At 42.7% G+C, this 23,210-nt stretch overlaps 1 protein-coding gene across 2 annotated transcripts in view; it reads right to left on the bottom strand.

Annotated features, from left to right (window-relative positions):
• Nucleotides 1–8,332: 8,332 nt before the first annotated feature.
• The window catches only part of DHTKD1 (dehydrogenase E1 and transketolase domain containing 1), a 35,397-nt gene continuing 20,519 nt past the window's right edge, over nt 8,333–23,210 (bottom strand). For both annotated transcript variants that reach the window (XM_075599484.1, XM_075599485.1), the window contains 10 exons: nt 22,292–22,604; nt 21,021–21,105; nt 20,752–20,891; nt 19,896–20,046; nt 19,456–19,562; nt 18,844–19,008; nt 17,248–17,330; nt 16,701–16,870; nt 13,811–13,896; nt 8,333–9,885 (listed from right to left, as the gene is read on the bottom strand). In XM_075599484.1, coding sequence (XP_075455599.1) covers nt 9,784–9,885; nt 13,811–13,896; nt 16,701–16,870; nt 17,248–17,330; nt 18,844–19,008; nt 19,456–19,562; nt 19,896–20,046; nt 20,752–20,891; nt 21,021–21,105; nt 22,292–22,604 — 1,402 coding nt within the window. In that variant the 3' untranslated portion in view covers nt 8,333–9,783. The remainder of the gene's footprint in view (nt 9,886–13,810; nt 13,897–16,700; nt 16,871–17,247; nt 17,331–18,843; nt 19,009–19,455; nt 19,563–19,895; nt 20,047–20,751; nt 20,892–21,020; nt 21,106–22,291; nt 22,605–23,210) is intronic.

Here is a 23,210-nt window from a genome sequence, read left to right as displayed (position 1 = left end):
AGAAATATGTGGGGATTATTTTATGAATTTTATTGAGTTAGATGTGTTTTGCCATTTATTATATACTTTTAATTATGAGTAAAAATAAATTTTTCTATTATTATATATTGTATTAAAGTTTAAATTGTATTTTAATATATGTGTATAAAACTGTGATGAGATTTGTTATAGTGGTGAGTGTAAATTACCAAACGAATTAGTCCATCATATGCTGTGACCTATAGGGAGAAAGGTCAGGGCAATTGGGAAGGGTATATATAGTATCCTCCTATGGGTCTACGTCACTCCTGACGAAGCCGTTCACCCTATACGGCGAAACGCGTAGAGCGTAGCCCTCAACGTGACATCCTGAGGGAGACAGTCTCCAGCTGATGCTCCGGTGGCGCCAAGTGTTCCGTCAAACCGGAAGTGACGTATCGGCATCCAGTCTGCAGCACAGGACAGATACCGGGGGAGAAGACAGACGTGCAGGAGGTCCACGAGGTCGCGACTCGGCGTTCCAACTCTAACCTGTTACCCACGCCTGTTTTACCTGGTATCTTGTAAGCCTTAAATTTTACCATTTGTGGATAAATTTTATTTTGGCTTTTTAACCTTGGCTCTGTTGTCTCTCTTCTGGGATATCGTTCTCCCTAACTATATGCTGTTTATGGACTATAATCCTTGATCCAGCACTCTGTTGCTCCTTGGAGCCCTACCATTTAATGTATTTTGTTTGTAAGCAGTATACACTATGGTATTTTTTATATATTTTTTCAGGTACTGACGCTCCCCTGTTTTCGTTCCATTGAACAAAGGTTTTCCTGCCAGAAAGCCAAATGGGTAGACTGGCTGGTATTCCCTTTGCAAATGTGGGGCTTCAGAAATGAGACCCCAGAGTTCTACTGCGCATGTGCCAACTAGCAGGGGGGCATCGGTCAGAATACTTTCCCACGTTAGTGAGTGGCTGGAGGTAATTGAAAACCAATCCCCTGTGCTTAAGGTTAAGAATAGAGGGACAAAAGATATATAAACTGCTGTTCCCTATATTCCGTTGTTGTTCATGTTTTGCAAGTTCTTCAAGTGTTCAGTCTGTTCTATACCATCTTGATTGCTGAGAGAAACGCTATGCACTGTCTTCCTGCCAGAGGTCTTTTCATGTCTTTGGTGTCTTGATGACTATGAAGAGTGCTGTATGAACTGCCAGTCCAGATATGACTGCTTCATCATTTCCATTTTAAGTAAGTGTCTATATTTTGCCTGTTATTTGTACATATCTGTTGTGTTCACCTTTATCAAGGAATAAATTACATTTTATCATATCTAAGTCTCGTCCCAGTTCAAACCCAGGTATATATATATTTATATATAGTTTTGGTGTAAATTACAACCTGTCACAAGCTACCGTGACACTGTCTCATCAGCCTCCTGCTTGAACTGCAGAGGATCTCTTGAGCACAGAGGGACTGTGTTGCCAGATAGAGGCATTGTCTTGAGCACAGAAGGACTGTGCTGCCTGCAAGACCTCCATACCAGGGCACAACGGACCCCAGAACACTCCAGAGGGTGGCTCCTCAACGGACACCAACCCAGACCCAGGGACTGACTTAAAGGTCCCCATTCTTAGAGGAACCTCTTTGGACTTTGGGGTCATGGATTGGAAAGAGGCTTATCCTCCCAGCCCTGCAGATAGGGGCTGGGAAAGTGAGTTTGCTCTTACCAGTTGTTTAATTAATTTTTGTGTTTCCTTAAACTGTATTGTTTAAAGTGACGGGCTGAATAAAAGCCATGGTTTAATTTCCCCAAATCTGTCTCCCTGGTTGTACCTCTGCACATGTCTCTTACAAGTACAGAAGGAGCTTTATTTAGCTTTATTCACATCCGTTTATAAGGCTCGCCATACCAGGACATACAGTACTTGACGTTATACATATTAACTGGTGGCAAATCACGAAGTTACTCTGTATTTCTTCCCCTGGTAGATCTTACTCCTAAACTCAGGAGGTACTTATGCTTGTTTGCCAATCTAACCAATACTAAAGGAATCTCCTGCACAGCGTCAATAGTGCCCCATCAAATGGGTCCCTGTTGAGTATACACTCTGCTTTCTGGAATCTGTAACCCCTTACTGTGTACTGAATACTTAGTCCATGCATATTGCATCAGGAGTTTACTAAGGACCTCCCGGTGGGCCTGATCTAATTATGCTCTGAAGCTACTACTCTGTTCTCATTCGGGAAGAGGAGCGAGCAATCTTGGGTCATTACTATATGTGCTAACTATATAGGGCATGTTCCCTAACTGAAAACAATAAACAGGGACAGGACCATCTTAATATACATATCTATACACAAACCTATTTACAGGACTCGTGGTGAGGCCCTCTGCCAGAACTCTGAGGAACCTGATTCTAGAACATAGGACGGAGCTATATATACACTTCTATCTCCCTATGGTAGGTGAAATAATAGGTGTGTACTCAGCGCTTGTGCAATTTACAATGATGGATAATAAAAAACCTTTGATAAAGAGTCCAATAGGTAGTCCTGGAGCTGCCTTTAAAAGATTATTCTGGTATCTTCTACCCAAAGATGGATTGAAGGCTGGAAAGAAATCTTTTCTGGCGCTGAGGTGAGGTTGAGATGAGTGGGTTTATGATTTCTTCTGATGAAAATGACCTCAGGAAAGGGAGAAAGAAAAAGACAAGACATGCAGGGGACCACAGGTAAGTAGTATAAAAGCAGTGTATAAGCACTTGGTACTGGTGGTCTTGGCCTCTGATGTCGCCGTCCGCCTGGTGATATGATCGCATCTGCTGCCGGGGGTCTGTTTCTGTGTTCCTGTGAGCGCTGCATCCTGGAATACACCCGATCCCCTCGGCGTGATGACGTCACCTGTATTGATCCTCGGCTACGGTGGCTCAGCGGTACCACCAGACCTTCCTAAGGAAGGGGGATCGGGTGTATTCCAGGAAGCAGCGCTCACAGGAACACAGAAACAGACCCCCGGCAGCAGATGCGATCATATCACCAGGCGGACGGCGACATCAGAGGCCAAGACCACCAGTACCAAGTGCTTATACACTGCTTTTATACTACTTACCTGTGGTCCCCTGCATGTCTTGTCTTTTTCTTTCTCCCTTTCCTGAGGTCATTGTTCATCAGAAGAAATCATAAACCCACTCATCTCAACCTCACCTCAGCGCCAGAAAAGATTTCTTTCCAGCCTTATCTCCCTATGGTGTCATCAATGGTCACAAGACCAAGAGAGGTGTGTGTGTGTGGTGTGTGGTGTGTGGTGTGTGGTGTGTGGTGTGTGTGAGAAAAACGGGCTGGTGTGGGGTGGGTGTGAAAAACGGGCTGGTGGGGGGGGTGTGAAAAACGGGCTGGTGGGGGGTGGGCTGCTGACGTGAGGGGGGGTGGGCTGCTGACATGTGAGGGGGGGCTGCTGACATGTGAGGGGGGGCTGGGCTGCTGACATGTGAGGGGCAGGGGGGGGGAAGTGATGTGAGGTGCAGAGGGGGAGAGAGTGATGTGAGGTGCAGGGGGGGGGAGAGAGTGATGTGAGGTGCAGGGGGGAGATACTGATGTGAGTTGCAGGGGGGGGGAGAGAGTGATGTGAGTTGCAGAGGGAGGGTGTGATGTGAGTTGCGGGGGGGGGGGAGAGAGTGTCATATTGAGGGGAGGGGGAAAGAGTGTCATATTGAGGGGAGGGGGAAAGAGTGTCATATTGAGGGGAGGGGGAGAGTGTCATATTGAGGGGAGGGGGAGAGTCATATTGAGGGGAGGGGGAGAGTGTGTCATATTGAGGGGAGAGGGAGAGTGTCATATTGAGGGGAGGGGGAGAGAGTGTCATATTGAGGGAAGAGAGACATGGGGGGGATGCTGACTTGTGTGGGGGGGATGCTGACATGGAATGGGCTGGGGCGATGTGGAGGGGGGTATTGTGTGTTTGATGTGGAGGGGGGTATTGTGTGGGTGAGGGGGAGAGATGGGGGTATGAGAGATAGATGGGGAGTATCGTAAAGATTGATAGTGAGGGGTTCTGGGGGAGATATGAGGATGATGATGGTGATGATGATGATGAGAGGTGCTGGAGGAGAGATGATGATGATGATGATTTAACCCGTGCGGCCCAAATTTTTTTTCTTTGGAGCAGTTCGGCCCTTCTCACTTTACGAGTTGGGCAGGCCTGCTCTATAGTAATCCCCCTACAGGAAAACATCAGTAAAATTAACCCATAATAACCATGTTTATAAAACCTGCTCTGTAATGATATCATTTTCAGTGCTATATATGATGAATATAATCTATACCCAATAGCTGTCTTTTTCACTAGACAAATCCTACAAATACTGTATATCTAATGCGACAACATACTATGATATATTGAACACATCTAGAGGTCATAAAAAGTAGACATCTCAGATATATAAACAATAATCATTTACAAAATGACAAAAAAAGTCAGTATTAAGACTGGTCTCTAGGTTTCTTCTGAAAGTCGTCTCTGCTTTTCATATGAATCAGAGGGTCATTATTCCTTCCTTCTGTCCCAGAGAAACGTTAAGGAGAAAAAAAATGACATCATCTGAATGTAGTGAGATGTCTAAAGTCCTACTTACTCAAGGTGCAGAATTTCAGGAGATCTGATCGACTCTTTATACTCCCAGAGACCTAGCAGGGGAAAGCAAGTCTCAAAAAGCTACGATTTCTCTGTGAATCATATCCCTGCTTAAGACGGCATATGAGCTAGCCCTGCAAGCCCATAAGGGCGCATTCAACGAGGGCAGTGTCCACTTCATGGGCTCTGACACAGATATGCAGAGCGGATGTGAGGTCTTCATTTCCCACGTTTCTGAAGTTCTACAAATTGACATTGAGGCCTTGGCTGAAGCAAGCTTTGGCAGAAAAGTCCAACAAGCTATTATACTTTAATAATCAGTGAAAGAGACAAGTCTGTGTCTTTATTTCCTCACTTTGTACCGACTACCATGTGGGGAACAGGAAAAGAGACTTTATTCAGTTTACCATAATTTTCTTTACCTGTATTTGGTGTCAAGTTATGTTTTATAGCATTGGGAGAAGCCGAAGACTGTTCTGCAGGTCTTATATACCAGTACCTGCAGTGAGTTTCCTGTCCTACTGCGCTGAGGAGAGGAGTTATCTCATTTGGTACCCGCATTAGTGGCATTTAGGAAAATAACATTAACTTGAACTGTTTAAATGATATATAAACAGTAATGATAGGAACCTACACTTCACTTTCAAGCAAAGCAAAGAGCAAATAGAGTTCTTAGATCTTGAGCTTTATATCAATAATACAATAGAGACTAAAACCTATTATAAAAATGTTCAAGCCAATAACTATCTTCTGGCCAGCAGCCAATAACAACCCAAATTGGGTAAAAAATATCCCCCAAGGACAATTAATAAGACTCAAGCTTAACTGTTCACAATGAAGAAGTATTTATGGAACAAGCAGAAGCATTAAAAAAAAAAAAAAGAAATTCATAGAGAATAACCAAAAAGAATTAGATACAGCAATGCATAAGGTTAATGATATGAGTAGATCTACTCTATTGGAATATAAGACCAACACCAAGTCCAAAATAAATGGAGTGCCATTTAATACGCAATATAATAAGATGGCACCCCAGATAAAAAGAGTTCTGAATAAGCACTGGGGAATTCTTAGAGGTCTCAAATGTCAAGCGATTGAATGCCCAACAGTATGTTCGAGAGGGGGAGACAGAGTCAATCAAATTTCTAGAAGAGAATCATATAGGATATATGAACTTAAAACCCTCACGCCCTTAGGGCTTAATGTAGAGTTTTATTTGGCTGCCTCTCAGAGAGACTAAGTCTCCCCCTATCGATGTATGTGCAAGTCACCAAAGTGTCACAGATATGTTTTTTCACCGTCTTTGGATCTTATATTCCACTCTAGCTTTAAAGTATTGGCCCATTTAATCACCAGTTTTCCTGTTCACATAAAAGCGTCAAATAAATCACAATACATGTTGACATAGACTAATTGTATATTTAGATCAACATGAAGTCTAAAGTAGGCATACATATATATTTATATAATAATTTCAGACCCAACATAACTTCAATATGTATGCGTGGGTATATGTATGTATATATATTTTCACGCATGCACTTTTATGCATGCACATATGCTCTTACAATCTGAACTTTTTGGCTACCATTGATCTTACGTATCATAAGATTGTGCTCATCAGTGAAGTGTATATCACACTACTAATGTTTCACACGTGTCAGAACATACAGTGGTGTGAAAAAGAAAGTACACCCTCTTTGAATTCTATGGTTTTACATATCAGGACATAACAATCATCTGTTCCTTAGCAGGTCTTAAAATTAGGTAAATACAACCTCAGATGAACAACAACACGTGACATATTACACAGTGTCATGATTTATTTAACAAAAATAAAGCCAGAATGGAGAAGCCATGTGTGAAAAACTAAGTATACCTTGATTCAATAGCTTGTAGAACCACCTTTAGCAGCAATAACTTGAAGTAATCGTTTTCTGTATGACTTTATCAGTCTCTCACATCGTTGTGGAGGAATTTTGGCCCACTCTTTACAATGTTGCTTCAGTTCATTGAGGTTTGTGGGCATTTGTTTATGCACAGCTCTCTTAAGGTCCAACCACAGCATTTCAATCGGGTTGAGGTCTGGGCTTTGACTGGGCCGTTGCAACACCTTGATTCTTTTCTTTTTCAGCCATTCTGTTGTAGATTTGCTGGTGTGCTTGGGATCATTGTCCTGTTGCATGACCCAATTTCGGCCAAGCTTTAGCTGTCGGACAGATGGCCTCACATTTGACTCTAGAATACTTTGGTATACAGAGGAGTTCATGGTCAACTCAATGACTGCAAGGTTCCCAGGTCCTGTGGCTGCAAAACAAGCCCAAATCATCACCCTTCCACCACCGTGCTTGACAGTTGGTATGAGGTGTTTGTGCTGATATGCTGTGTTTGGTTTTCGCCAAACGTGACGCTGTGCATTATGCCCAAACATCTCCACTTTGGTCTCGTCTGTCCAAAGGACAGTTGTTCCAGAAGTCTTGTGGTTTGTTCAGATGCAACTTTGCAAACCTAAGCCGTGCTGCCATGTTCTTTTTAGAGAGGAGTTTTTGTTTATGAACATTATGATTTTTTGTATTTAAACACTGGAAAGCTCATTTTAATTGCACTTCAAATCATGATGGTGAACTTAAAAAAAAACATTCATCCATCAGACTTTCACTTTTAACGCTTCTAAATTAACATCTATCCCGGTAAACTGGGTCCAAAGGCGATGAAACTGTAGTGCTACTTAATCAACAACACTGGTAATTTGCAGAGTGAGCAGACCTGCACTGATGCAGTACTGCTGCCCTTATCATTGCGTATAACAGGGTGATTTAAGGCAGCACCATAACATACAATTCACAGCTATTCTATCTCCTATCCTTTCCTTAACTAGTTAACCAAATCCGAGACTCCAACTTGTAGTCCTTTAAAAAGTTGAAGACATACAGCATTGGACCATGATACTTCCAGGCCATGGGTTTTTTCCCTTGTGGGGGGGGGGGGGGAGGGGGGGGAGGGGAGGAGAGGGTTAGCAGTGTTTATACTAATTTAAGGCATTTCTATTTAATTTGACATACCACTTAACAGGCAACTGAGATATTGCAGGTGCATGCTCAGTACAGTAAACACTGGTACCACTTACCAAGATATGTTGGATTTGCAATACAATTCAAAGCCGTTACATTGTTTAACATGCTGTATATGTTTGTTTCATATTGTAGTTAAATCGTATTATTTCCGCTTCAAATTTGGGCCCAAAAAACCCTTCAATAAATTATTGTAGATGACCATTGCCCCATGTTGATTATGCTGTGAAGACATCTGCCCGGTGATGAAGATTTTAGACCCATGTATTTGAATGGAGCTGCACTCTTCTCCAGCATGGGACAGATGGCTTGAAAGCATAAATGTACAGGGACCATAGTGCTTCTTATGGGCTATACAGTGAATCATACGTAAATGTGGTCAGAATGTAGCTGTGATCCAAATGCCAAAATAGTGTTTTAAAGAGTATTATCAGACAGTGAAAACTAATTGAGGATTAGGTTTATGTGATTAAAATGAAAAAGGAAACTCTGTATGTAAAATAAATATATATTATTTTAACTATCTAAGAGGTTTCACCGGAGCATTACATAGAGTTTATTACAGATACAATGAACCTGTAGTCCAATCCTTTGCTGCTTCAAGGCTATTACTGTCAACTCGAGTACGCATATTGCAGAAAATACTGCTCTCAAGAGTGTTTCTTTTGGATATTTATTTGCAAAGTAGCACATGGGAAACACGTTCAACACGTTTAAAGTACATGGGACACAAATGTATTTTAAACCAGTTAAAAAAAAAGAAAAGATATTTGCAAGAATTGATGAGAAGATATGTAGAATTTGTAAAGAACAGATGTGGTTGGAGGAGATGTAGTAGCTGCTGAATTGTTAGGCTAAGGCCCCGCTCCCAGAGTCAGCGCACCCGCACTGCTGATAGGCGGTGCGCTGAGATACACAGACCGCGATATGCGGTCTGTAGGGAGCGGGAGCCGGAGCGGGAGGTGGGCGGGTGGTGGGCGGTTTGACAGGGAGGGGGGGCGTGGCTTGAGCGGAGGGACCCGCTACTCTCCCCCCCCCTCCCTCCACGGACTCGGGCTGGAGCTGGAAAGTAAGTTTAAACACACACACGCAGGCACTCATTCATACACACGCGCACACACACACACAGGCACGCACTCATACACACACACGCGCGCACACACAGGCAGGCACTCACGCACTCATACACACACACACAGACAGAGGCAGGCACTCACGCACTCAGGCACACACACACACACACACACACACACACACACACACACACACACACACACACACACACACACACACACACGCAGGCAGGCAGGCACGCACGCACTCAGACACACACACAGACAGGCACTCACCTGCTTTCACTCCACACTCCTCCCCGCTCCCCGAAGCCTCTCCTCCTCCCGAAGCCTCCCCTCCCCATTGGCTCACAGCCACACACGTCACGCGTCAACGCTAGGAAACACCATTCTCTGGTGTCTCCAGCGGCTGACGCGCCACAGCGTGTAGTCAGCTGTGCAGCCAGGGGGGACCGGCTCGCGAGGATTCCCCTGCTGGTGGGGAACTCGCTAAATTGACGCCCGCGCCAACGAGCGCAGCGGGACCGAGGCCTTATTCCTATGAGCAAGCCTTTAATACCACTCGGGATTCCTCCTCAGGTAGAATGTCTGGGTCAGGGGAGACCAACTCCAGTCCTCAAGGGCCACCAACACATCAGGTTTTCAGGATATCCCGGTTTCAGCACAGGTGCCTCAATTGGTGGCTCTGAGCCACCTGTGCTGAAGAAGGGATATCCTGAAAACTTGGTTTGTTGGTGGCCTTTGAGGACAGGAGTTGGCCGCACTGGTCAAGGTAGTTCTAAATAATCCTGCAAAATATCAGATTGCCAGCAGACTGAACAGCTTTCTGTTAGTGTTTTGATACCTATTATGAGAAGAATAAAGTTAGGGCTTTTAGGCTCTTAGAGTAAGAAGTGTATTTTGCCCACTGCTAATGTTGGTAATGACTAAAATACTTTGCTTTAATGTAAAATGTAGCCAATATAGCCAGAAGTCAATACCACGGAGTCCAAAAATACAAATAAATCTTGAATTAAAAACATTCAACACAAATCCAGCTATGCAAATGTCCTCATGATTATATCTTCTTGTTGTTGTTTGTGCAAAGTCCCAATCCCCACTGCTGGTGCAGGAAGGGCAGGTCTGCTTACAAGGCGCAACTGCAAAAAAAGAGAGGAAATATAAAGACAAGGTTTACCAGTGTTCTAGCCTCATACTAGCACCCCAGTGCGCGACTTTGACTGTTTGTGAGCGGCGCCGAAATCCCCGTGGTGACGTCACGATCCAGGAAGCGCTTCACACGGAGGAGAGCGCTGGCGCCCAGCTGATGCCAAAGACTGCCCTGCTGAAGCACTGCAGGAATCAGCATCTCCCAGCCTACCTGTGCTTAGGGGAGCAAGGAACAGCAGAGGTTGTACACCAACTTCAATAGGACCCTGCAATATCGAGGACAGCAGCATCACTCCTGCAAGGACACCTATTCTGGTCTCCGGAGGCGTTGGGTAAAATATCCCGAAACTGCTCGTTATTATTGCATTTGATGTACGCACATTACTCACCCATTTATTATATATGTCAATAATATTTTGTAATGCACTATGAGCGTTGTGCGCTGTGTCTTTTTTGTATCCATTTGCATGTCCTAGTCACCTTTGGTGAGTAGGATTCTTATTTTTACCTATCGACGGAGAAAGACATACTCGGAGTGCATGGAGCACTCATTTTATGATTATAATATGTGATGTACTTGTGTATCTAATTTTTTCTCTCCAAATGGAGTATTAAATCACTTTTTAGCATGATACAGAGTATGTTTTGGGGTAATACACTATTGTAGTGTTTTCTACATTTTGTCTCCCTTTCTGTGAGGTAATCATCATCACAATCATTGGACACTATCTGCTGAATCTTCAGTCCACAGCGCCTTGAGAGGTCTCATATTCTCAACCCCCTACGTTCTGCTCACGACATCCGCCTTTCCTCCTGCCTTATTATCTCCTCTCACTTCTGCCTTTAAGACTTCTCCCGTGCTGCCCCCTCTCCATGGAATTCTCTTCCATGTACCATCAGACTCCCCCACCCGCTTTCAGATGTTTATAAACTCCCTGAAAACTTATCTTTTCAAGGAAGCTTACTCGCCTTACCGCAAGCATTCAACCTCATTGGGACCAGCTGTGTGACTGAAGCAATTTCCCCCCTCCTACACCCAAAATATTAATGGCTTCAGCTGTAAGACTGGGCCATATTTTAACCTGAGCCACAATAAGCAGCCACCTAACCTTCTTGTTTCAACATTGTCCCTCATTCCCTCTAGATCAGGGGTGCGCAAACTTTTTCCCCTGCGCCCCACGTCTGCTCTTCCCCCTGCTCGCGCCCCCCTCTTACCTTATCTCCGGTGTCAAATGACGCTGTGGGGTCATGTGACGTCACGTGACCCCCCGCAGCATCATTTGACGCCTCTTTGCCATGGTGATGCGTTGCCTGGAGCCAAGGTAAGACAACTTAGAGAGAGGCCTCGCGCGGTCCCCCGGCATTTGATTTAAATGCTTTGGGGAACAGTGCGGGGCCTCTGTAAGTGCTGCGCCCCCCTCACCCCCCAGAAAATCTCGCACCCCCCCCCACCTCCCAGTTTGCGCACCTCTGCTCTAGACTGTAAGCCAGTGATTCCCAACCAGGGTTCTGTGCATTCAAGAGGGTATCTTTTCTGTTTTTGTGTCTACCTTGCTCTATCCCTTTTTGCACCAATTATTTTTTTTCATTACTATATCACTATGTACTAATTGATGCGGGAGCTTCCCCCTCTTCCCCTATCCCTTTTGTATACTCTGAGTATATTTATATGCAATACTATACAGGCATACCCCGCTTTAACATACGCAATGGGACCGGAGCATGTATGTAAAGTGAAAATGTACTTATAGTGAAGCACTACTTTTTTTCCACTTTACGATGCATGAACTGTACTGTAAACATCATATACATGCATAACTGATGTAAATAATGCATTTGTAACCAAAATGAATACAGTAGGATTTATAGAAAGAAAATCTTTAATGTCAGCTGATTTTTTCTTACTCGTGCCCCCACAAAATACATACCAAAAAAAAACATCCCTCTAAATACATGTAACCCCACCCCGACAATACATTTTTAAAAGACACCCACCGCCTCAATACATTTTTAAAAGACCCCCCAATACATTTTTATAAGAACCTCCTACATATTTTTATCATCATATCTCTTCCAGCACCCCTCATATCACCCTCCCCTGCATCTCCCTCATAGCACCCAACCCTGCATCTCCCTCACATCACCCCCCTGCATCTCCCTCACATCACCCTCCCCTGCATGTCCCTCACATCACCCTCCCCTGCATGTCCCTCACATCACCCTCCCCTGCATGTCCCTCACATCACCCTCCCCTGCATCTCCCTCACATCACCCTCCCCTGCATGTCCCTCACATCACCCCCCCTGCATGTCCCCTCACATCACCCCCCCTGCATGTCTCTCACATCACCCCCCCCCGCATGTTCCTCACTGTCCTCATATCACCACCCTCCCTGCATGTCCCTCACATCACCCCCCCCCTCCCTGCATGTCCCTCACATCACCCCCCCTCCCTGCATGTCCCTCACATCACCCCCCCTCCCTGCATGTCCCTCACATCACCCCCTCCCTGCATGTCCCTCACATCACCCACCGCCCCCCACCCCCCCGCATGTCCCTCTCACATCACTCAGCGGCGTACAGGATGCGGGCAGCGGCTGCACTGCAGTAGGCTCTGAGCAGGCTTGGGGGGTGATCGGAAGAGCCGGGGAGTGATTGGAAGAGCCGGGGAGTGATCTGAAGAGCCGGGGGGTGATCGGAAGAGCCGGGGGGGGGGGGGGGGGTGATCGGAATAGCCGGGGAGTGATCGGAAGAGCCAGGGGGGGGGTGATCGGAAGAGCGGGGGGGGGTGGGGTGATCGGAAGAGCGGGGGGGGGGGTGATCGGAAGAGCGGGGGGGGGGGTGATCGGAAGAGCGGGGGGTGATCGGAAGAGCCAGGGAGGGGGGTGATCGGAAGAGCCAGGGGGGGGTGATCGGAAGAGCCAGGGGGGGGGGTGATCGGAAGAGCCAGGGGGGGGTGATCGGAAGAGCCAGGGGGGGGTGATCGGAAGAGCCATGGAGAGGATGAGCCAGGGAAAGGAAGAGCAGAGGGGGAGTGATCTGAAGTCAGGGAAAGGAAGAGCTGGGGAACGGAAGAGGGCGCACACCGCCGCAGCACACGCACGCCACCCCCTGGTGTCCGTACTCGCGAAGCACACGTACGTACACAGGGGGTATGGTGCGATTAAAAAAAAATGTACGTACTTGCGAGTGTACATAAAGCGGGTGTACGTAAAACGGGGTATGCCTGTACATACTATATTGGCGTTGTTTGCGTTTATGCTGCTACTTATCAATTGCACGATATTTCTGCGGTTATATGGGCTGTTACATTTACATTCAGAGTCTGTGATTTTCTCACTGTTGAAGCAACACCTTTTTTAAGGTTACCTGTATACCAGAACCTTAATCGAAACATTGATTTAATACCACTCAATGGTTTCATCTATTGTTCAATCCAGAGTACACCTAGTACTCGACATTGGATTGCTATACGTGTGTCCCTTAGTGGATTTTAACCCTCATTCTTTTAAGTTGTTGAACTAATAACATTTATTTTAATTAAATCATACTACATTCAGCATTTGGGAATTGAGTGCCCAATTGGGTTTCTAGTTCTCTCTTTATAGTTATTTTGAACCTAATATGTGTCAGCCAGATAGGGGTTCCCCGAGATTTTTCGAAATACTTCAAGGGTTCCTCCAAACAAAAAAGGTTGGAAATCACTGCTGTAAGCGCTCACCAGCAGGGCCCTCACTACCTCTTTATATCTGCTTGTGAATGTTTGTCCTCGCCTGTGTGTAACATACATAACTCTGTATCCCATTGTACCACGCTGCGGAATAAGTTGGCGGTTCACAAATAAACGATGATAATAATAAATAAATAAATAAAAAGTTGGGTTCAATTCTCGTAAAAACCAACTTGAAAATCTTACCTTACATCCCAATTGTTTTTCAAACCTGGGTGCAACAAACGTCCAGGCACCCATGTTTTGTGGCTCTTCTTGACTCCAAACAAAATCTTAAAAATGAAAATAAGATTATTGCACTAAATGCCCTTTTAGCTTCTGCAACGCAAAGTGGTGTGCAACACAGCTGCAAGTTCACAGTGTGAAGTCACTACTACAATTTATAGCAGGTTGGGCGGAATAAAAAGAAGTATAATCCACTTAATCAGTCTACAAAATACATATTTATTTTTTATTCTTTCATTATAAAAACAATTCCAGTCAATATCTACTTTAAAGCAGCAGTCCACGCCGAGCGTTATTTTTTCCCATTTTATTTTTTACTTTAACGAATTTCTTCTTGCGCTTTCCAACGCTTTTTTTGTTTTATTGTTTCAGGTGATAAGCGTTACAAATATTGTGTTCGGGTGGTTAAAATGGAGCTCTCCACAGAGTCTGTGCATTATGTAGGTTACCACGATAAACGCAAAAGCTACAGATTAAGAAAGTCATGATTTCTAACGCTACTGGTATGTTTTATATAATAAAAGCAGGACATGCATGGGGGGAGGTAAGATACTAACATTTGGAATTAAAGTCATCTAGACTTTTGGGGCAGGATTGCGGCTTTATCTATAGATTGGTTTCAGGTTGTGATATCTTTTAGTGATTATGACCATATATTGTATAGAGCTTTCAAAACTTTACAAGCCACTCTACCTCAAGTGTTCAACTATAAACAGGAGAAAAGTTGAATAACAAGTCCACATAAATGCTGCAATTTAGAAACTGAAGTCTCCCCCAATCCATGTTATCAGTAAAATAGCCAGGCATTGATAGCTCCTTAGATGTTACACCCACATAACTTGCTCACACACGCACAATTAAAACAAGAATGTACAATGTTAACTTCAGGGCCAGACTGGTCACGCCTGTACCACAGCACTACCCCTCCTCAGTTTCTGTTCCAAACTCACACTGCAAGTATAGACGCCCCCCTTCCCCCCAAACCTTAAACTCATCTAGCATAGAACTCATGGAGCTGGAAAAGTATGTCCAAATCATTAAGCCGTTTAAGGCGGGTACAGGGAACAAAAAGCGAATAGTCATGTGACTTGCCTCCTTTAAAACATGTCTGCAGGTTCCTGTTCTTCATATCAAAAGGTCTGCAAGCCTTGCATAAGGCAGGGGTGCGCAAACAGGGGGGGCGCGTGGTTGCAGAGGCCCCGCTCTCCTCCCAGAGGCATTTAAATGAATTGCCCAGGGACCACTCAAGGCCTCTGCAACCTCAACTTAGCGGGATTCCACCGGCTTCTGGTCACGTCGTCATGATAACACAGGGTCATGTGATGTGTCGTCATGGTAACGCGCGTAAAATGCTGCTGTGGGGTCACATCACGTGACCAATGACACCGGGTCACTGGAGAGGTGGGGGCGCTGGGGCTGGCATAGCAAAAAAAAACTTTGCGCACCCCTGGCTTAAGGCACCAGAGCACCGATACTATGATCCCTGCTACTGAAGTGGGTGAGGCTCTTGTGGTTCTCAACTGCAACATTTATCTAAGCCAATGAGCCTAGATTTTTAATAATTTTTGTTCATCTTTTTTGGAGGGTTATACTGTATGTGTTTGTTATATTTTGTAATAAAATGTCTTTTTTTTATATTGAGCTTTGTGTTTTCACCAAAGCCTTAGGCTGCGCGTATAGTGCCTGGCGACGGTGACGTCGCTCCAAAACGAATCAATTGAATCCGTCGCATGCGCTTATAGTAAGCGTGACAGTGACGGAGCGACCAAAAATTTTGAAGCCAGTTAAATTTGATTTTTTTTTTAGAGAAAGTCGCCACATGGGACTGTCTCTAAACCAATCACAGAGCGCTGCCCTCCTCCTTGGTGACGTCACTGGCCTTGTCGCCAGAGACGTCGCTTAAAACTAAAGTTTAACTTTGGCCAGTGGCGACAGCGACGGGTGACGTCATCAGTCGCCGTCACTATAAACGCGGCCTAGGATACATCTGTTATGCTTTATTTAGGATTCTTCCCTATGAATGTGCAGGGCTCTTTTTTCCAGTTCTTAATTGTGGCGTTCATCTTGGGCAGTATATCAATGCTTTCATATTAATTTAAATTAATTATTTTTCATTATGTTTGTTTGGTGGGTATTGTTGCAGTTTTTTTCTGGTGGATGTTTGTATATATGTTGCCAAGTGAGCCTGCCTATTTTGAAGAGAATGTAGGCAAGAATTGGCCTAATTGGAGGTCACGTGATTGGTTAACCATTACAGGCAGTGCCACGGAGTCTCTAGTGGTTATTCTACAAATGCCACATTAGTAATTGACTGTGTGAAGTGGGTCAACTGTGCTATATGTCCACTATAATTATTGTTGCTGTAATTAGGGTTGCCAGGTGTTCAGTATTGAGCCGGGCTGTCCTGTATTTGGACACACTGTCCAGTAAAAAATGAGAGGCAATACTGGACATGTATGTGTCCGGTATTACCCCTCTGGACTTAGTGACCTGACCTGCTTGGGGGGAGGAGAGGGGGGAAGGTGTCATGGGATTTCCCAGAGCAGGGCTGTTGCTAGGGGGCTGGGCAGCTTCCTCTATCATGATTGGCTGATGCTGGGTAATGCAGACAATCAGGTGGTGGTGTCAGGAGCCTGGGGGTGTAGCCAAGGAGAGGAGGAAATAGCATGGAGTGACGAGACGTAAGAGGGGGGGGGGGTGAGGGGTGTGTGTGTCTTGAGGAGCGTGTCGCACCTTTCACCATTGTGTACTGTATTTTTGGAGAAGACACCTGGCAAACCTAGCTGTAATATCTCTGGTATGTTGTGTGCTAAACAGATTCATATAAATAGAAATTAAACATGGAACTCACCCTTGGCATTTTTATATTTGCCCATTTCTTGCTGAAGTGCTTCTAATGGGAACGGACAAATTTCCTCCATCCTGATAACAACAAATGTGTCCTTTTTTTCTCCCAGTGTTTCCCTCTGTTTAGCCAGAGAATAGTAATGTTTCCCCGAACACAACACCACTTTATTTACACTGTGGGACAAAAAATAAAAAATATATTAAAAAAAAAAAAAAAAACTACTTTGCATTAATGGTGAATTAGTTCCATTGTGACAGGAAAATGCCCATTGGGGAAATAAAATAAATTTATGAACTTTTCACTTTTATATTAAAAGGTTGTAATAAAAATCACATGATATTTTGGAAGCATACATAACATGTTTAGCGCAAAAATACAGGAACACAGCAAATATATTTCAGTCCATTCAATTTCAGTTCTTCACACAAGAGAATCTTCACTTCAAAACGTGCTACTGGGATTAGTTAAGACTACCATATATAACCATACTTTGCACTGCAACATGTTGCAAGCCCCTCTAATGCTGAAGGAGTTCATATGTTTGCACTACCTTTTGGGGTCTTTATGCGACTCTCCAATCACAGGTTTGAATGATGTTCCCGGGGCCATATCCTGAAAGTTTGAAACAGCAGCCTGGGGGGGAAAGAAGGAACACAAATGAACGAGAGAAATTACTTTTGGTCTCTTGCTTTATAATTTAATAAAAGTTGATGCTAACCGACAATACTCAATTATTCCTATCTTTTTAGTAAATGTTGTTTTAAAAAAAATGATGACCCATAATTAAATGCAACTTTTTCGTATATATAACGATGCTTAATATCGTACTGTGTACATATTCTTGAAGCAATATAAAAAAAATGCAGATTTCCGTCTCTGTGTTCTCAGTAGCTAGAACATATTTACATTATTTGCACCAAGTGTCATTTGATGCAGGACCATATTGATCTTACACACAGGGGATCATGTTCAACCTGTTCAGTAGCTGTTGCCCCAAAAATGCATCATCATGCAATGAAAAAAAAAAATCGCTGTCAACAGGAAGCTACTGAAGAGCCAATCAATATGGTTGACCAATCATAACGTCCCCTTTACTACCAGGCTCATATACTGTACCAGCAATCATATTGAGAAAGACTGTCCTTTTTTATCCTCCAGACTACCAGTTTCTTAGGCCTGTCTTTTGCCATGACAACCTCTGCTTGGATACTCAAGCAAAATAGGAGAGCCTTTGAAGAATGTTTTAATCCTTTCGTTGGAGGAAAAAAAAACAATGGGCAGAGGGGAGCACTGAGTAAGCTGGTAAATTTATTACAAAAATAAACTTTATAAATCGCTCATCCTATTATAAATTTTTTACCTTTTCTTTTTCTTTCAGGTAAGTAACATGGTGCATGAGGATAGATACTATAATACCAAAAAGAAAGATCGAAGAAGATCCAAACAAAGAATCCTCTACTAAATTGCACTCTATGTTAATAGGTGGTGTGTCTTTGAACAAATTGTCTCACAGTTTCACTTGCTTCACAAATGACTACTCATAATGACCAGTTCAGCTACCCAGATTAAAAATAAAAAACAATAAAACTTTATTACATCCTTAAATTGTGACTTTGTGCAATTATTTACAGTGTGTATTGTTTAAAAGAATCCTTGTTGGAGTGAAGTAGAAAATAATCATGTAAGAGTACTATATATAGTACATACTAGGGATATTATAAATCTACCCTATACACACGGATTTCCGATCTTACTTTTTGGTAAATTTATTAGTAAAAAACCCACAAGGGTATTTTCAAGCACATTAAAAACAAAATATAGGCAATGACACTATATTTGGTTTTTATGTGCTTGAAATACCCTTTTGGGTTTTTTACTAATAAATTTACCAGCTACTCAGTGCACCTCTCTGGCCATTGTTTTGTTTTTCTTAGTGAGCTTCTGCAAAGGAGCTCACTCTCTTAGGGGGTTGTGGAGTGCCCTTGGCAGACGGCTGCAAGAGGGCTGAAATTGACACAGTACAGTATTTTTATAGACGGCACCAGCGCGGAGCAACACTTCTTCTACTTTCGTTGAAAGACCCTTTTGCCAGCAAAAAACGTTCCTGCTCGGCTATGACTTGGGTATCTAGTGTGTATTTTTTTACCGGATATCTTAGCAGCATTTTCGGGGAGGCTACGATGAGAGGTTTCCTGAAATTTCGGATCATCTGCCTGCGAAGTACGTGAAAATATTGTGCCGGAGTAGTCGGATGCACTACACACATATTCACAAAATCACCATCCACGCCTTCCTCTGCACTGTCACACAGCTGCATGAAACAAGGGAAAGAGCTTGAATATGTTGCCAAGTTGATGGGGTAGAAGATAAAATTAAGATATATACTATGTGGAAAATAATGTAACCATTTAGCTATTCGAGGGGCACATGTTCACTACAGTAGTAAAGGGTTATATCCATAGAAGGCAAAATTACACTACTAAAATGCGCACACACAGATTTGTTAAATATATACTTTGCAGTGAAGGAGAACAAGGCAGGTGCATTTTTAATGTATACAAGAGTTGTATACTTTAGATAAAACAGATGGACATTTTTTAGCTTAAACTTTTCTTTAAATCTTTTCTTGTTTTAACTTCTACTCATTTAGTTCCAAGAAAAGTCTAGGTTTATTTCGTTTTTACAACACATTTTCCTACAACTGTAGAACAGTTACTGTTCTCTTCTAAATGTTATAAAAGTAAAATGTGCAATAAACCTGTAGAAAGCGTTCAATTCTGCAAGACGAGTGTTCTGGACCAGCACCATCATACCCATGAGGGAGAAGAATCACAAGTCCGCTCTGTAATAGCCACTTGGCTTCACCTATTAAATAAACGTATGGTTTGTTCATTACATGTCTATCAGTGATGGAGTGTTCTACAGTTTACATTGTTTAACGTGTTAACTCAATATAAGCCCTGGTTGGGTGCAATTTTAATAGTGAATTGGTCATTAAGTATTGTTTTATATCACCGAGTCTCTACAAAACGTAAGAGGCCAGTGCATGACTATCCTCTTTGCAATATTTTTGTGGGTGGATGAAAAAGAAATTGGAAACATATGGAGAAAGAAACTTGCAGATGTCGGAGTATGGATTTTTTTTATAAAAGAATCTCCTTCTAGTTGAACGTCCCCTACATTTCCTTAGATCCTTACCTCCAGAAATAAAAGTATCAAATATTATCTGGGCACCATTGAAGAAATCTCCAAACTGAGCCTCCCAAATTGGCAGTAACATGGGGCTTTCAATGCTCATGCCATATTCAAATCCAAGGACAGCTTCCTCTGACAACGCACTGTTGCTTACCTGAGGGGAATACAAAACAAAATCAGACTATAAAACACAAGTGGCAGATAATTTAATTATCTATGTCATAAAAAGAAAAATATAAGCAAATAAAGATATAATTGCTACTCCACATTTGTAATTTTTCCATGACAAAAAGTATTTACTGGCTTATTAAGTACCTACCTACAAATGCTACAATAACACAGTGGTTAAAAATGTAATATTGTTCTGTCCCACTGAAAACAAAATAAAAGAACTTCCCATACCACTAACTCTTTATGGGCTCAAGGTGATATACAGTGTCCTCAAAGCAGCAAAGTATCTCCAATACCAAATACATGCAGCTGCACCAGTCTTTGATTTTATTAAATTGATTTATTCTTTAAATACCCCTGCCATAGTTTCTTTTAATTATTTTTTTTTTAAATAAAGTGTATTTTTAATTACAGTACATCCAAGACAGATTATTTGGTATTGGAGGTATGCAATTTATTTCTATACTGGTCTTCTTCGTTGCATCCAATCATGGAAATGTAACTCTTAAAATCATTCTTCTTGGTTTTTTTTTCTTAGCTTCCACCTACCCATCTTCCAATAGGACAAGATACTCGGAAGTTACTGGATTGTGCAGTTTCACGTTGTAGGAGCTTGTGTACACCCAGTAGAACCCTTATCACAGATTGGGCACCAACATGCTATATATATACTGTATACGCACTATACCTCCAAGAAGCCTTTCTGATCAGATGTCATATGGTTCAAAGGAATGTGTGTGTCATTAGTCTCTTGACAAACCACCATTGCATGCCTCTGGCTGAAGGTACCACGGCCTACATCTTGTCCACTTAAACGAACATTAAACCCTTAAAAAAAGACCAGAGAAGGAAGAAGGAAACAAAATATTTAAAAACAAAAAACAAATCAATAAATATATCAGAGTAATGTGAACAATACAGTTTGAGAACGGGTCTCCCTCATGCATTCTCACTCACCTTGGCAAAGCATTGAGCCAAAAGCTAAAGCTTCAGCAGTGGCCCAGTCTAACTTCATTCCCTCTTGCAGCTTTTGTATTCTAGACTAAAGTTGGAAAGAAAGACATCCAATGTGAAACCAGTTGTTGCTTTAATTCTAACCATTACGATAACACAGTCAATAGTAATTAGACAAGTACTGTACTTCTCTGGGGTCAAACACTGCTGAATAACTCATATAACCAAGAAATTAGAAAATATTGTTAATTGAAAAAGAAAAATGTTCGGGAAAGGCCAACGCGCAAATCATATCATGTAAATAGCTGCTGAACAATACTATGTAGATTAGGATACTGTATTTAACTTGTGGGTATACTATCACGGTTTGGATAATCCATTTCCAGCTATTTCTATTTAGTGCATCCCTAAATATTTTTTCTAACTAATGATTCTGAAAATGTTGTCATTGCACATTTAGTCAGACATGTGCGAGTATTTTTATATACATTTGAAAATATTATTCTGTAAACATTTGTAAAAACAAATTGGAACCTGAAATATAGAAAGATTCTCCTGCCTTTGCCTCTGCTTTTTGTATCTCATAATTGTCCTATAACAAGTATAATATAGATTCTTTATCACAGAGCTTCTATAAAATATAAAAAGGAAGCGGAGGGGGAAACAAAAGTCTCAAAATGAGGGTGCCGACACTAGGTATGTGGTCCAGCACACTTTAAACAATCAACTGTACAGAAATAGGGTAGAAACATCAACAATAATTAATGCAATTAACTAAAAAAATACAAAAAGCGATCTTTCTTACCCTTTCCTTTAAGGTTTACTCCGTGGTACAGGATAGTGAGGTCAGCAATGTTTCGCTCATGCTTGAGAAAGGGCTCAGCTGAGCTTTTAACGTAGCGGACCTCACTATGCTGAACCACTGAACATACCTTAAAGGGTAAGATATCGCTTTTTGTATTTTTTTTATGCAATTGCATTCTCTCTTTGGTGTTGCTACCCTATTTCTGTACTTTTGAATGATTTATACCTTCCGTTCAGTGTCTTTATATTAAACCGTCCCCCCCAAGATAAATAGACCAAGAAACCGATAATGGAAGATATGTTTTACATTCATTTTTAAGTGTCAAGTGATACGCAAATATAAAATATGCCTTTTAGAATTTGTTCAGTGGTACTCAATACCCGTGTTTGTACAGGAGTGAAACATCACATGGAAGTCCCCCATCTGTTTCTTAAACAATATAATATTGATTTCATTTGCAGAACACCACCTGTGCATGCATCTTGAGAAGATGACTGTGCATTTGGATTTCCTCCGGAACCTCCACAGATTTGGCTCCAATGTACTTCAGTAGATCAGTTGGGACGCCGGTGTCCCATGTCGTGATCCGGGCAGATGGCTCCACCATCTCACTCCAGTGTGCCTGCAGGTTGGTGGAGGGTGGGCTGTATAATGTCATGTTGGCAAGGTGGTCATTTAATTTGGAGTAATATGCTGTCTTTATCTCGGATGCTTCTTCCTCAGTCATTAGCCCTTCAGCTATTAAACGCTCAGAATATACATCTGGGATACTTTTTCGGGACCTAAAAACCCCCCACACATTTTTATTTAATTTACATTTGTAATGTACATTGTAAGTGATACTTCGGTAAATACATCACTTTTACATTGCCTTTATCATTCTGTTCAGCCTTCATTGGGAAATCACTTAATATTTTTCTAATTTGCATACTAAATGGTGCAAAAGAATATTTTTGGGTCGGTCTCTATAAGATGGTTTTAATTACATTGCTGCGATCTCATCACTGCATAGCAGTACATGCGTCAGAGCACCATAGTAATTTCCACAAAAACGTTTGCTTCATTGTGTATTTGCTCTAGATCAGGGGTGGCCAACTCCAATCCTTAAGGGCCACCAACAAGTCAGGTTTCAAGGATATCCCTGCTTCAGCCACAGTGGCTCAGTTGTTAACTGAGCCACTGATTGAGACACCTATGCTGAAGCAGGAATATCCTGAAAACCTGATCTGTTGGTGGCCCTTGAGGACTGGAGTTGGCCACCCCTGGAGACTCTAGATCAGGGCTGCACAACATGCGGCCCGCCGGGGCACCCCGTGCGGCCCCCCTTCAACCCCCCTCTTCTTCACCCCCCTTCCCTGGTTGGGAAAGAAGGACGCGCTCCAGTAGGA

Source organism: Ascaphus truei, chromosome 5 (genome assembly GCF_040206685.1).
Source record: "Ascaphus truei isolate aAscTru1 chromosome 5, aAscTru1.hap1, whole genome shotgun sequence".
In the NCBI taxonomy this organism is placed as follows: domain Eukaryota; kingdom Metazoa; phylum Chordata; class Amphibia; order Anura; family Ascaphidae; genus Ascaphus; species Ascaphus truei.
Note: the sequence above shows the minus strand (reverse complement) of the source record. Positions and strands in the feature narration are given on the sequence as shown.